The sequence below is a fragment of the Ursus americanus genome, chromosome 23 (genome assembly GCF_024610735.1).
Source record: "Ursus americanus isolate L20-20 chromosome 23, mUrsAme1.1.p, whole genome shotgun sequence".
In the NCBI taxonomy this organism is placed as follows: Eukaryota; Metazoa; Chordata; class Mammalia; order Carnivora; family Ursidae; genus Ursus; species Ursus americanus.
In genome coordinates this window covers 18,308,229-18,321,300 of record NC_142149.1, presented here as the reverse complement: position 1 = coordinate 18,321,300, position 13,072 = coordinate 18,308,229, and the positions used below count along the sequence as shown (strand labels likewise).

General features: G+C 55.6%; 1 protein-coding gene across 1 annotated transcript; it reads right to left on the bottom strand.

Annotated features, from left to right (window-relative positions):
- Positions 1 to 6,598: 6,598 nt before the first annotated feature.
- On the bottom strand, positions 6,599 to 12,352 carry PYY (peptide YY). Its single transcript, XM_045814539.2, has 5 exons — positions 12,253 to 12,352; positions 7,641 to 7,747; positions 7,105 to 7,292; positions 6,924 to 7,004; positions 6,599 to 6,738 (listed from the first exon to the last, which is right to left on the bottom strand). The coding sequence occupies exons 3-5, from the start codon at positions 7,290 to 7,292 to the stop codon at positions 6,714 to 6,716; spliced, it is 294 nt and encodes a 97-aa protein (XP_045670495.1). The 5' UTR covers positions 7,641 to 7,747; positions 12,253 to 12,352; the 3' UTR covers positions 6,599 to 6,713.
- Positions 12,353 to 13,072: the final 720 nt, after the last annotated feature.

Below are 13,072 nucleotides of genomic sequence, written 5' to 3'. Positions count from 1 at the left end.
GCCGGATGGGTGTCCCTGCCCTCCCCCGTGCCCTTTTATAGTCCTCAGCCCCCCAGAGTCCCCGCCTCCTGTCAGCCTCTCTTACTCCCCAGCCCTCACCCCCTCCTCCCACCGTCTCCCTGGTACCTGCAGCGCCAGCCCTGGGGCCAGGGCTGGGAGGGGGACAGGGCAGCGTTGTGGCTGCCAGACCAGCCACATAACAGGTCAAAGTGGGCCACAATAAGTCTCCTGTGCATCCCCAACCACCTTTGGACACCAAAGCAGGCTTTGTTCAAGAAGAATGGGGGCGTCTAGGACCTCAGGATGACTGCAAGTTTCTGGCCCCAGCCTCAGAACAGCCCCTCCTGCCTCCCAGGGATTAATCGGAATCCTCCAAGGACCCGGGCATCAGATTGAGGCTGGGGCTCGGAGCCTCCAGGATGAGGAGTCAGGACTTTCTTTCCAGATTGTGACTAGAACAAAGTGGGAACAGTGGAGATGCCTTAGGTAACTAGGCAATGTGGAAAGGAGCGGGGACCCAGGCAGGGAGAGACCCGGCTGGTGTGTGGGGTGCAGAATGAGAACCCATGTGCTGGGGGTCAGCGGAACTGGAGAAGGGGCAGCAGGGTCCAGAGCCAGTTCCCAGAGCCCCTTTCCAAGGCAGTGATAAACCAGCATCATAAAGCCTTGAACTTCCCAGTGTGTTCCTAGCTCAGTCACCTCACCGCGTCCCTGCAACGATCCATCTTACAGATTCAGAAACCGACTCAGAGACTTTAACTAACTGCAGGCCACATAACTAGGCAGAGGGAAATCCAGAGTTTAAAACAAAGTCTGATTCCAAAACCTGGACTCTTTTTTCCTAAGTGGGGCTGTCAAAGTATGGCTATAATGTCCCATTTTTTGGCTCAACAACGTGAGGCTCACAGAGGTGAAGAGACTTGCCCAAGACCACACGGCTCCCTAGGACTCAAGTTCTGGCTTAGAATCCCACCCCCACCTTCCCAATAGCACCGCCTCATCTCCCCCCCCTCACCGAGCCTCTGAGTCTGTCCTGCTCAGGTCCCTTCCTCAACCCCCAGCCCCCTCCCCAGCTCTGGCTGTGTCTGAATGACACACTGAGGCCTGAGTAGGGAGCGCAGGACCTTTCCACCCCTGAGGTTCTCCTGTCCCAGATCAAGACACCAAAAGTGTGTGTGTTATGGGGGGAGTCGTAGAGGGAGTGACGACCGGAAAGGTTACCCCAGGGATCTAGCATAGCAGGCTTCGAGGTCCAAATCCTGGCCTTGCCATTGGCTCTGTGGGACCTTGGAAAATAATTCTGTTCGCTTCTCTGAACTTTGATTCTCCTCCAGATAGTGAGGATAAAGAAAGCCTCAGTAAATGTCTGTGTTCTGCCTTGTTCCTCTCAGTTCTGGTTTCTGGTAACAAGAAGAACAATAATGCTCCAGCAGACAACAGCTTACATATGGAGGTCGGTCTGTCCCGGGCAAGCCCTGGACTTGGTGCCCAGTTGGCAAAACAGAGGTGGTGAGACCGCAAAGGCTGCATTGTGCCACCAGGGGGCGCCAGGCTCCAACCCTAGTTCGGAGGGTCTGGCCTTCGGCAAGATTGCAGCCTGGTGGGACCTGTTCTGGCCACTACCTATGTCAGGACCGAGCCCCTGCAGACAGATGGTAGATCTGGGGATTGGCTGAAGTGCTGGGGCCAGTTATAGTTTTGTCTTGTGCCTAAGAAATGACTTGTATTCCACGATATCAACTGAACCCATAGCTGTCATTTTTCTCCTTTGCAAATGACAGATGCCCCTTCTGGTTCCTCTCAGGGATGTTGGGACAAACGAAGAGGGGGAGATAGTGGGTGTGCTTTCTGAACTGTATGGCCAGATCCTGCACCCGGCGATAATTCTAGCTCATCTGCCTATGTTCCGAGGGCTTGACGTGGAGCCCGCTTAGAGAAGCCACCAAGCACTTACCGGCAGGGGGACCAAATGAAATGGAAAAGGTCCCTCTCCATCTGCCCAGCCCCATGCCTTCTAGGAGGGGCAGGATGACCCCTGGGCAGCGTTAGGGATGGAGTGAGGGCTTCAATGAAACTAGGAGAGGCTCTTAGGACAGTGTCTTAATCCTGCACTGGGTGACAGCAGCCGAGGTAGAGACAGGTGTCTGCCCCAGATGCCAGGAACCCAGGGGGTCCCCTATTCGCTGGAGAAACCCTTAGGCTGAGGACAGCTGTCACACACACACACACACACACATACACACACACCTTGAGCCCCCATCCCAATCCCTCAAAATCAACACAGGCCTGACTGGGGACTCCGTCACTCATTTGGAGATTGGACTCTGCCCCCACTTCTCTCTTCCCGGGAGACTCCATCTGCATCCAGGGCCCCTGCAGGTACCGAAGTGTCCAGTATTTTTCCCTCCCTGCCCACAGCACCTGCAAAAGCAAATCCTATCATTGTCAGCCCAGATTTTTCCTAAAGAGGGGCTGGGTGTGGAAGGAGGGGAATTTTTTCCTTGGGGGAATTGGAAGGGAGAGTTGCCAGAGCAGTTTTGAGAAGGGTTAGGAGAAGGAGAGTAAAGGAAAAGAGGGGGTGTTAATACGCATGTGTCAGGAGCGCCTGGGTGGCTCAGTCGGTTAAGCATCTGCCTTCAGCTCCGGTCACGATCCCAGGGTCCTGGGCTCGAGTCCTGCACCAGGCTCCCTGCTCAGAGAGGAGTGTGCTCCTCCCTCTCTCTCTGCCCCTTCTCCAGCTTGTGCTCTCTCTCGCTCACTCTCTCAAATAAATAAATAAATAATATTTTTAAAAAAATAAGCATGTGTCAGGCTGTGGATTGAGCTGTACTCCTCACGAGCTCCACCACTCGCTAGCGGTGTGACCTTTGGCAAAGTACATCATCTCTGAGCCTAAGCAGTGAATTCTTTTTATCATTATTTAAGGTATAAGTTTCTGCATGTAACCAGTGAAGAAATACAGGCAGTCAAATGGAACAACTAGGCCAGAGTCACATGGCTGACTAATGGCAGACAGGACTCAAATCCAGATCTTTTGTCTCTGAGGTCCCGGCCGCCCCACTCCGCTGCCCGCCGCGGGCCTCATGGGCCTGGGCCTGTGTGAGAGCTCAGATTCGGGCTGTTCAAAGAAGGTCGTGTTTGTAACAGGTAATGCGAGTTGCCCGCTACACTGTCTCTCCTCCTTCCATCATAAAAGAGCCTGGAGAACAGTGCTTGGCCACTCAGCTAAAGGCATCTTCTGGGTTGTTCTGGCCGGGAGGTGGGGCCACGTGACTCAGTTCTAGCCAATGAGATGAGCGTTTAAGTGCCTCGTGCCATTTCGGTTCTAGGAGTGGAGGTGGGGTCCTGAGGCAGATTGTAGCAAAGATGATCCCAGAAAGACCTCCCAGCCCACATGTTCTACAGCGGGGCCCGTGTCCCCTCGTCTTGAATGCAGGTGGTCCTGTGACTGCTTTGACCAATAGAGTGTGTGGGAAGATCACTTGTTAGCGTGCAAGGCCGGGTCAGAGAAGGCAGCTGTTAGGGGTTGAATCGTGTCCCCCCCACAAATGCATATGTTGAAATCTAACCCCCAGTACCTCAGAACGCTGCCTTATTTGGCCATAGGGTCATTGTGGGTGTCACTAATTAAGATGAGGTCACACTGGAGGAGAGCGGACCCCTCATCCAATATGACTGCTGCGTTTAAGTCCATGGATATTTGGACACAGAAACGGTCACACAGAGAGGGGAGCCGTCTGCGAGCCAAGGAGAGAGGCCTGGAGCAGCCCCTTCCCTCACGGCCCTCGGGAGGAAGCAACCCTGTGGACCCCTGGACTTCAGTCTTCAGCCTCCAGCTGCTGTTAAATCATGGGTTTGTTGTGCTTGGTTACAAGAGCCCCAGGAAGCCAAGGGCAGCACCGCCTCCTCCAGGTTCTCCCAGAGCCCTCACTCTGGGGGGAGCCAGCTACCATGTGGGTCCAGCCACCCCAAGAACATCTCGCTGGAGGGGCCCCACGTGGAGGTGCTGGGTCAGGAGGCAGCCGCACCCACCAGACACGTGAGTGAGTGAACCTTCTTGGGCATCAACCCAGGGGTGCCCTCCGACGACCCCAGCCCCAGCCAACCTCTGTCACTGCACGAAAGACTCCAAGGGACGGGTGCCTAGTTGAGCCCTTCCCCATCCTGACCCACCAAACCATGAGCAAAATGAAATGGGGGTTGAAGCTGCTAAGTCTCAGGGTGACTGTGAATCAGTACCCAGCACACCTGCGCTTCCCCCTCCCGCCCTTCCCAGGGACGGAACACGGGGGTAGCGATGGTGGGCCGTCTTCAGTCACTAGGAGGACGACATGGGGATGCCACAGAATAGGACCCCGGGCTTTAGGACGTCCTTGTGGAACAGAGCTGCGGACTCCCCAGATGCCACTTGAGTTTTATGTAAAAGAGAAATAAACTGCTGTCTTGTTTAAGCCGCTGCTCATTCTGCCTCTATTTAAAAAGCCAAATCAATATTCTAGCAATACGGTGTGTGTAAAACAAATAGCTTGGTGTCTGGCATGTAACTAAGTGCTTCTTTCAAAAGGTACCTATTGTCACCATTAATGTCACATCTAAGGCTTCTCGGTGGCAATGCTGGTTGAGTCTGGTCAGCTGTGGATTAACCACTGGCTCAACACCTCTCCAAGTGAATGGGAGGTGAACCCATGTCACTGATGGTCAACCGGACAGGGCAAACTGAAATTGTCTGTGGTCCGTGCATAATTCATACCAGGGGTCTCTTCCCTCAGCCTCGAACTGCCCGAAGCCTTCCCAGGCAGACCGCCAGACAGGGCGCCGTGGACACCAACACAGGCACACACCGTTCCACTCCTCTGATCACAAAATGAACCAAAGCTCCAAAGCTCATGGCAGCAGCCGCTGCGCGTTCCCACCCCTGGTGCAGAGGGAGTGGGATTGGAGGAGAGAAGGGGCAAAATGACCTGGGAAGTGAATCAGTCTCACATAATGACAATACAACAGGGAGAGAGAACCAGAGAAACTAACTCCACGCTGAGAAATCAGGAGAGGCTTCTGGGAGGAGGTGAACACTATCCTGAAGACGTTTTCCAGACTGGAAAGGAGGGAAAGGGCTCTGCAGGCAGGGGAGTGGCTCGGACAAAGGCTTTGAGCGTCGTCGGAGTCCGCACAGCTTGTGATGTGCGCCAGGCTCTGGACCTGCCTCCCTTTCACCCACTCCTGCCGTACCTCGAGGCAGGCAGCACAGGAGAGGATAGGAATCGGAGCCCTAGGCCCCCTAGGGCAGGTTGTATCGGTGCAGCTATGGCAGAGCCGGCTTTAGGATCTTCTCCTCCAGCAGCCACCTAACCACAAACAGTCCTGCGAGTCTCCGACCCTCCGAAGTGCCACACCCAGCCTTCCTGACCTGCTGCCCCGCTCTGGGAATGGGGCTTCGGCTTCAACCTGACTCTCCTCCTCGTTGCCCAGCTCCCCGCCTTGGGCTTGTGCGTATCCTGCTGTCCTAGAGGCCAGGAGAGAGCCCGCAGACTGAGGAGGCTGTGTCTGAGTGGGGAGACATAGGCCTTTCCTTCAGGGGTTCCTCAGACTTAGAAGGGAGACCGGACACAGCGACATGAACAGAACAGAGCAGTGGCCATGAGAGCTGGGCTGCCACAGAGGGCAGGAAGAGTGCAGATCAGGGACAATCAAGTCAGGCTTCCTGGAGGAAAGAGTCTGGGAAGGAAGGGTATCAGGGAAGATCAGCGATTCCTCCGTCATAGGTACAGAGTGGTGAGGGATTTGGGTCAGACTCCAGTTTAAAGCACCCACAGTGCCTTCAGCCTTCAGTGTCTAGTCAAGGGAATGGGGGTGGGGGTACCCCGGAGGGTGTCCCCATTGCCTTGTCACCAAGACAGCACGGTGAGTGGCTTATCCATGGAGTGGGAACTGAGCAGTACGAGGGAGGGCAGTTGCTAAGGGCAAGGGCAGCCTCCACACTCCCATTGCACCCCTTGCCCAGGGAAGAGGGGACATTAGAAATGACCTCTCCCTCAGCACACATACACCCACCTCAGCCCCCAAATGACTTCCTCCACAGTCCCATCTTGGATCCCATCTCTGCCCCCAGCCACCTGCACCTTTGGAGCACCTCTGTCCAGATCTGCTCTCCTAGGCCGCCTAGCAAGCTCCTTTCCACCCTCCCTATTCTCTTGCAATTCTTTTTCCTGCTCCTCCCTGCCCGTAGGTGAGAACTTTCATCCCACCCCACTTTCCGCTAGACTGGAGAGTGCCACAGAGGGTCCTTTGCTCGGCTCCATCCTCTCCCCCCCTACTGGGCCTTAGTGTCTTCTCTCAGCTCAGAGCAGAGAGAGCCCCCCACTCTGCCCCAGCCCTGTCCTGGGGAGCCTTTTGTCTGTGGCGCCCGGTCTTCTGGCCGATGCCTCCACCCTCCACTCCCCCCTGGGGGCCACTTCCACGAAGCAGAAGGGAAAGGAAATACAAACGCACACATTCCGTTTCAGTGAAATTTGCTCTTTATTTGGGGAGCAGGGAAAGACCACACACAGCCCTCCAGCCCAGGGGCTGGGGACACGGAGAAATGGAATGAAGACCCCATCCCGCACCCACCCCCCAGGCGCAGCAGGCAGGGAGAGGAACCCAGGTTCCGGGGTCTGGAGCTACCATGCAAATGAGGTCGGTGTAGTTAGCGTATCTCCCAGGAGGCCTTGGGGTGGTCACCACATGTACGCGCCTTCTGGCCTGGAGGAGGGAAAGGAAAGGAATCGTTCAGAGCCCGGCCTCGGATCTGGGGAGGCGAGACCGGGGGAAAGCGCTAGGTGGTGGGGCCGGGGGGGGGGGGGGCGGCTCCGTGGGGCCGCACATCCCAGACCGAGCACTAGGGGACAGGATGTGTGTCCGGGGGGTGGCAGGGAGGGCGCTTTTACCGTGACTTGACCCGGCGGTCCTCGCCGTCGGGGAAGAGCAGTTTCGAGAGGACCGCTTCGGGGCTGTCGCGTTTCCCATACCTGGGGGCGGGGCCAGAGTGGGCGGGGTCAGGCAGGGCACGCCCCTGGGCGGTGCTCGGGAACCCCGGGGACCCCGCGCCCAGCCAGCGCACGCGCTCACCGCTGCCGAGTGACCAGGTTGAGGTAGTGGCGCAGCGACGCGTAGTAGCGGCTCAGCTCCTCCGGCGAGGCGTCTTCGCCGGGAGCCTCCGGCTTGGCGGGGTAGGCGTGGACCAGCGCCCCCAGGCAGGCGAGCAGGGCCAGCAGCACTGTGGCCATGGCGGGCCACGGCCTGCGCACCGTCACCATCTGAGGGGGCAGGGATCGTGGGTCATCCCCAGCCTCGACACCCGACGGCGGGAGGCTGAGGCTGCCGTCGGGCCCACGCTCCCCGGCCTGGGCAGGGCTACTGCCGGACCAAGGCTCAGCCACCGGCTCTCTGTGTTCTCGGGCCCTGCACCATCTCTGCCTCGGTTTCCCTGTCCGAGAGGCATAAGCTCTGCCGGCCTCCCCAACCCCCACTCGTACTGCCCAGAACGGTAGCAGGAGGCAGAGGGCTATGCTGGCCGCTCGACCCCAATTTTCACCATCCCAGCCTCAGTTTCTCCACAAAACTGCCCAGGTTCCCCCACACCAGACCATTCCCGGGCCACTCACGGCGACAGCTCCAGAAGCAGAGATGAGCAGGTAGAAGGCGAAAGGAGTCCCAAGGGCTGGACTGCTGCAGGTCGGGCTGTGGCCTCCTCCTCTGCTCAGCGCTTTCCCTGCGGGGCTTATATCTCAGCCTGGACAGGGAGGGGGAGCCCGAGGGGGAGGGGGAGCTCGAGGGGTGGGGAGGGCCCTTCCTCCTCCTTGCCTCCACGCCCGCCAGATCACTGAGTGTACACCCAGACGGTGCGTGATGTCTCCACCTTGCAGGAGATGAGGGGGCAGCCACCAGACTCAGACTCAGACTCTGGACAGAATCTGAACCCCATCTTCACCCCACAGCCCCCCAACGGCAGGTGTAGCCTCCTGAGGAGGTGAAACATTTGTATCTAGACTCGTGGGGCAGCCCCTACGACCAGGGATAAGATTCCATCTTCCCTAGCCTACCCATGGGTGGGAATGAGGAGCTTAGGCTGGACACTACCTCCAGCCAGGGGGCCCTGTGACTGGTCCATGGAAAAGGCAACCTTTGCAGCCCTCGCTCTGCAATTCCTTGGAGAGGGGCTGAGGAGTGGCAGAATCTTTCTACTGGAGGCGGGGTAGGAGCTATGACTTTGGCTCTTGACCTGCTGTTTATGATGTCCTAGAGGAGAGGCCTCTCTGGACACCCCACTATGTCCCTTCTCTGTTAAAGAGTTGGGAGAGAATTGAGAGAAGGCAGAGGCCAGTCCCCACCCCCAGAAGCAGCTGAGTCTGCGACCTGTGTGTCCAGCCAGCCTAAGGCACACAGACCCAGGCCCAACCAGGCCCGGCATAGAGATCCCTTCCAAGTCAGTGCACCCCATCCCCATCCAGGTGTCACTCAGGGCACTGGTGTTTTCTGGGGTTAAGTGATGCCAGGGCTGCCCGAGCACATGCCACTGTCCCCAGCCCACTGCAGTCTCCACTGGGCTCTGGGGCAAAGATCCTCACCCAGAGTCTTTGAAAGGAAGAGGAAGGGACTCTGTTTATTAGGCACCTACTGTGCACTGGTCATACAGGATTGCTCACAACCCAATGAGCTGAGTTTATTCCCATTTTACAGATGAGGAAAGTAAAGGTCTGAGAGAGGAGGGAACCCAGGATTCGAACCAGAGAAAAGGGCTGGGGTAGACCCCAGGAAGAGGCTGGATGGCTCACTCCCTGGAAGAGCCGTAGGGCTCAGAAGTCAGGATGGGAACAGGGAAGGGGAGACTAATTTGGGGGCCTGCTAACCTCTCTGAGACGCCCACCACATCAGACCCACCTGCCCCCACTGGGAAAAGACGGTTGTTGGGGAGTCTCCCCAAAAAGCCCTTTCCAGCTCCCTTTTTCCCAGCCTGGCCACAGCCTCCAGTGCTTCCCTGCGTCCCATCAGCCCCTGAGGGCAGGAGGCACCATCTTGGTTTGGGGCCAGTCCCTCCACCCTCCAGGACAGATGGCCGTGGGTGTTATTTTTAGAGCTCTTTCAAGGTGGAGAGTCTAGGGCTCCCTCAATCATCTTTTTATAGGTTCAATCACCTGCACTCTCCGGAAATGGCTCCTTATCAACCAGTCGGGCCCCACGGGCCCTGTATATCCCAAGAAAGGCGAGGGCAGCATGCTGAGCATGGAGGCAGAACAGGGGACCTGGACCCTATACTCAGAGGGAGGAGAAAAATCATTCGCCTGAGGGGCAGGGCACAGCCCTGTTCTCCAGGACCCCCAGTCTCAGAGGAGTCATGGTCATATCCTTGGGGATCCCCAGTCTGAGGGGAGGGGAGCAGCAGTATCACCGGGGAGCCCCAACCCAAGGGAGGAGGCATGCCACTATCCTTGTAGAGTCCCAGTCTGGGGAATTGCCAGGACACAGAGACAGAGAGGAACACAGAGGGACAAGCCTGGGTCCAGTTGGGGGAGCAGATGGCAAAAATAAAAGGACACTCCTCCAGAGGCCATGGAACGACAGAGGCAGGTGCTCACCTCGGGATGGAGAGGACAGTCAGGGGGGCTGGCTGGGGCAGCTGTGATCCCAGGGGTCAGGGCCTAGACAAGGACCCTGCAGGCTGAAGGGGACAGGGATATCTGAGAGTGGGGGCCATTTGCTCTTCTGCAGCCCTGGCTGGGGTGGTGACAGGGGGTTTCTAGTGTACTGATCCCAGCAGAGAGAGATGACAGCGATCGTGAAATGCCCAAAGGGAACTGATGGCCTCTCATGCCTTGGGGAGCGGGGAGTCTGAGGATAGATGGGAGCAGAGGAGAAACAGTAGAGAAGCCAGAAGGCATGGGGGAAGGCCTGGATTCAGGGTACAACCCCGAAAGAAGTTGCTTCCCTATTTGCCTTTAGAGCGACCGTGAAAGGGACCAGGAGCCAGCCTCCCACAGCCTACAAACCTCCCCTGGTCCCACCCCGCCCTCCAATTCCACTTCCCAATTACAGGGCAAGCTGATTGGTTCATTAATCACCACCTCCTCATTGAAGAGTTTATTAACTGGTTCATTAGTGGGGAGGACGTCTCAGCCATCGATCAATGGCTCAGTCCCCCACCCACACACCCACCACCATCACTGACCCATGACTCAGTTGCTATTAGACATGTCTGGGAGGTGGGGGCTGATATCCATGAAAGGGGAAACTTCAAAATAATTGTTATTGTGGACTTGGGACCAGCACCTGCCTCCAACTTGTCCTCAAAGGATAAGGGGGACCGAATCACTGGGATTCCCTTGAGCCCCATTCTCAGAACACCTAATAAGGCCACTCCAGGGGTCAGGGAGGCCAGCAACTTGGACCCCAACTGAGCATTCCCCTTGCCCAAGGGGGCTCAAGGGCCACTCATCAAGATAGGATGACCTATGGCATGCATCCCCAGAGGCTTAGCATTCTGTACCCCACCCCATTGCCTGCCCACTGTCCCCCACTTCCCACACACAAGGGCTCTCTTTGACATACCATGCACTGGGCAGTGCTAGGTCACTGCCTTCCACCCTCAACAAGGCCTCATGCTCAAGGTTCTGTGGACAGCAGGTTGCCATGCGGCAAGAGAGATTCAGTCTCCTTCAACAAGCACTCCTTAAGCCCCTGCTCTGCCAGGCACCATGCTAAGCACAGAGGACAGAGCCGTGAACAAACGGGCAAGATCCTCGCCCTCATGGAACTTACGTTCTTATGGCAGGAAACAGAAAATCAATAAATAAACAAGAAAGCACGTAGTATGTCTGATCATGATGAGTGCTATAGGGAAAAGTCAGGGTAAGGGGGACAAAGAGTACTGGCCTGTGGGTTATTTTCTGGTGGGTGGTGGGGGAAGGCCTCACCTATAAGATGGCATTTGAAGGAAGTGAGGGAGCAAACCACGAGGCTACAACCTTGGGAAGAACGTTCCAGGCAGGGGAAAGAGCAAGTGCAAAGGCCCTAACGTAGGCGTGTGCTTGGCAGTTTGAGGATGGCAAGGAGGCCCATGTGGCTGGAGTGGAGTGAGCAGCGGGGACAGCGAGAAGGAGCGATCAGGGGGCAGCAGGGCACTGGGTCACGTAGGGCCTTGCAGGCTGCTGTAAGGACTTCGGCTGTTGCTCAGAATGACACGAGAGCTTCAGTCCTAGGGGTGACATGGTCGGACTTAGGTGTTATTTTTTTCATTTATTTTTAAAGATTTTATTTTTTTTAATTAATCTTGACCCCCAACGTGGGGCTCAAACCCACAACCCTGAGATCAAGAGTCGCAGGCTCCACCAACTGAGCCGGCGAGGGGTCCCCCGACTTGGGTTTTAAAGGAAGCATCCTGGCTGCTGTGTTGAGAATGGACTGTAGGAGGGCAAGGTCAGAAGCAGAGTTAGGAACCCACTGCAATAATCCAGCCAAGACGTGATGGTGGTGCAGACACACACACACACTCACTCACTCACACACTCACACACACACACACACACACACTCCTCACAGGTGCAGATATCCTACACGTGTTTCACCCAAGGACAACTCCCAGTTCTGTCCAGACAGTACTGATAGCCTTGCATCTAGCTAAAAAAAAATCCCCTGGAGGAGACAGTGGAAAATCAATGGACGTCAGCGGTAGTTAGGCGGTGGATCTGTCTGCCCTCCGACTGTTAAAGTGGCTCATTCCTTAGCCCATGTGAAACTCTCGACGCTACCTTGATTCCCAGCCGCAGCCCAGGAAAACACTGGCTACCGTGACAGTGCTTCTTGAAATGCAAGCCTGTTCATTTGTCGTGAGCATAAATGTCCTGTTACCTAAAAACATTCCGGCTCTTTGCATGGAATGAAGCAGAGAATGAAGAATGACCAGGTGACACTGCTGAGAAATGGCCATCTCTCCAAAGGGACATTAGCTGCATTCAAGGAAGCTTTGTCAGCCGCCTGGATTGATGGTAGGGGAGCAGACAGGACCACTCTCTGCCTCCCAGGATCTGTCACTGTGCACAAAGCCCTCTGACGGGCAACGGGGACCGTGGGTGAGTGAGGGAGGTCAATGAGAAATGGTTCAAACCATCACACCGTGGATTCTGGTTAACTCTAGGGGGTGACTCTGGGAGGTAGTCATGCCAAGAGAGAAAGGATGTTTGCTGCTGATGGCCGGAGTTCTCCTGGGAAAGCTTCCCTTACCCCAAGTCCTCGGTCCCTCGGTAAAGCGCGGTGACAGATCCCTGTGGCATGGTGCATTCCCAGGGTTCAGGCTTCTCTCTAGAACAGGTACCGACAAAGTCTTTCTGTAAAGGACCAAACAGTAAATATTTTAGTCTAGTCTCTGTTCAGCCATTCAGCTTGGCTACTGTCGCACAAAAGCAGCCATAGAACTATGCAAAAAAAAAAAAAAAAAAAAAGAATGGCCGTGTCTGTGCCCCAATGAAACTTTATTGGTAGATATTAAAGATTGAATTTTACATCATTTTCACATCAAGAGATGTTCTCCTTTTGATTTTTTCCAACCATTTAAAGATATAAAACCACCCCTCGTAAAACCATTGGTACTCAGGGTGTACACAGACAGGTTCATGGAACCACGGCGTGCTGACCCTGGGTCTCAAAAGCAGGTCCTTCAGGTCCCCTCGGGTCAGGCTGCCTGTTTACCAAGAGTCAGCTGGATCTCTCGCCCGTTTCAGCCAGGTATACTTGTCTTTGTAATTCTATAATCCTATAATCCTATTGTCACGTAATTCAATTAAATATTACACAAACTGATGAAATGTGAGTTCGTTGAATCACTTCCTTGAAGACGAAGTGGGCTGCTTTGAACCAAGCAAACAGAGATTTGCCGAAATGTTGAATGAGGTGTGAAGGATAACTAGAAATTCTTCAGAGAAAATTCTAAAACAATCTAGGCGGCTTCTACACCAGATAGTGTCACTTGTGTCCTTACGTTCCCACCCCATTTAAGGAAACTGGAGATAGCGGGGGATGGGTCGTGGGAGTGATTGGTGCAAGG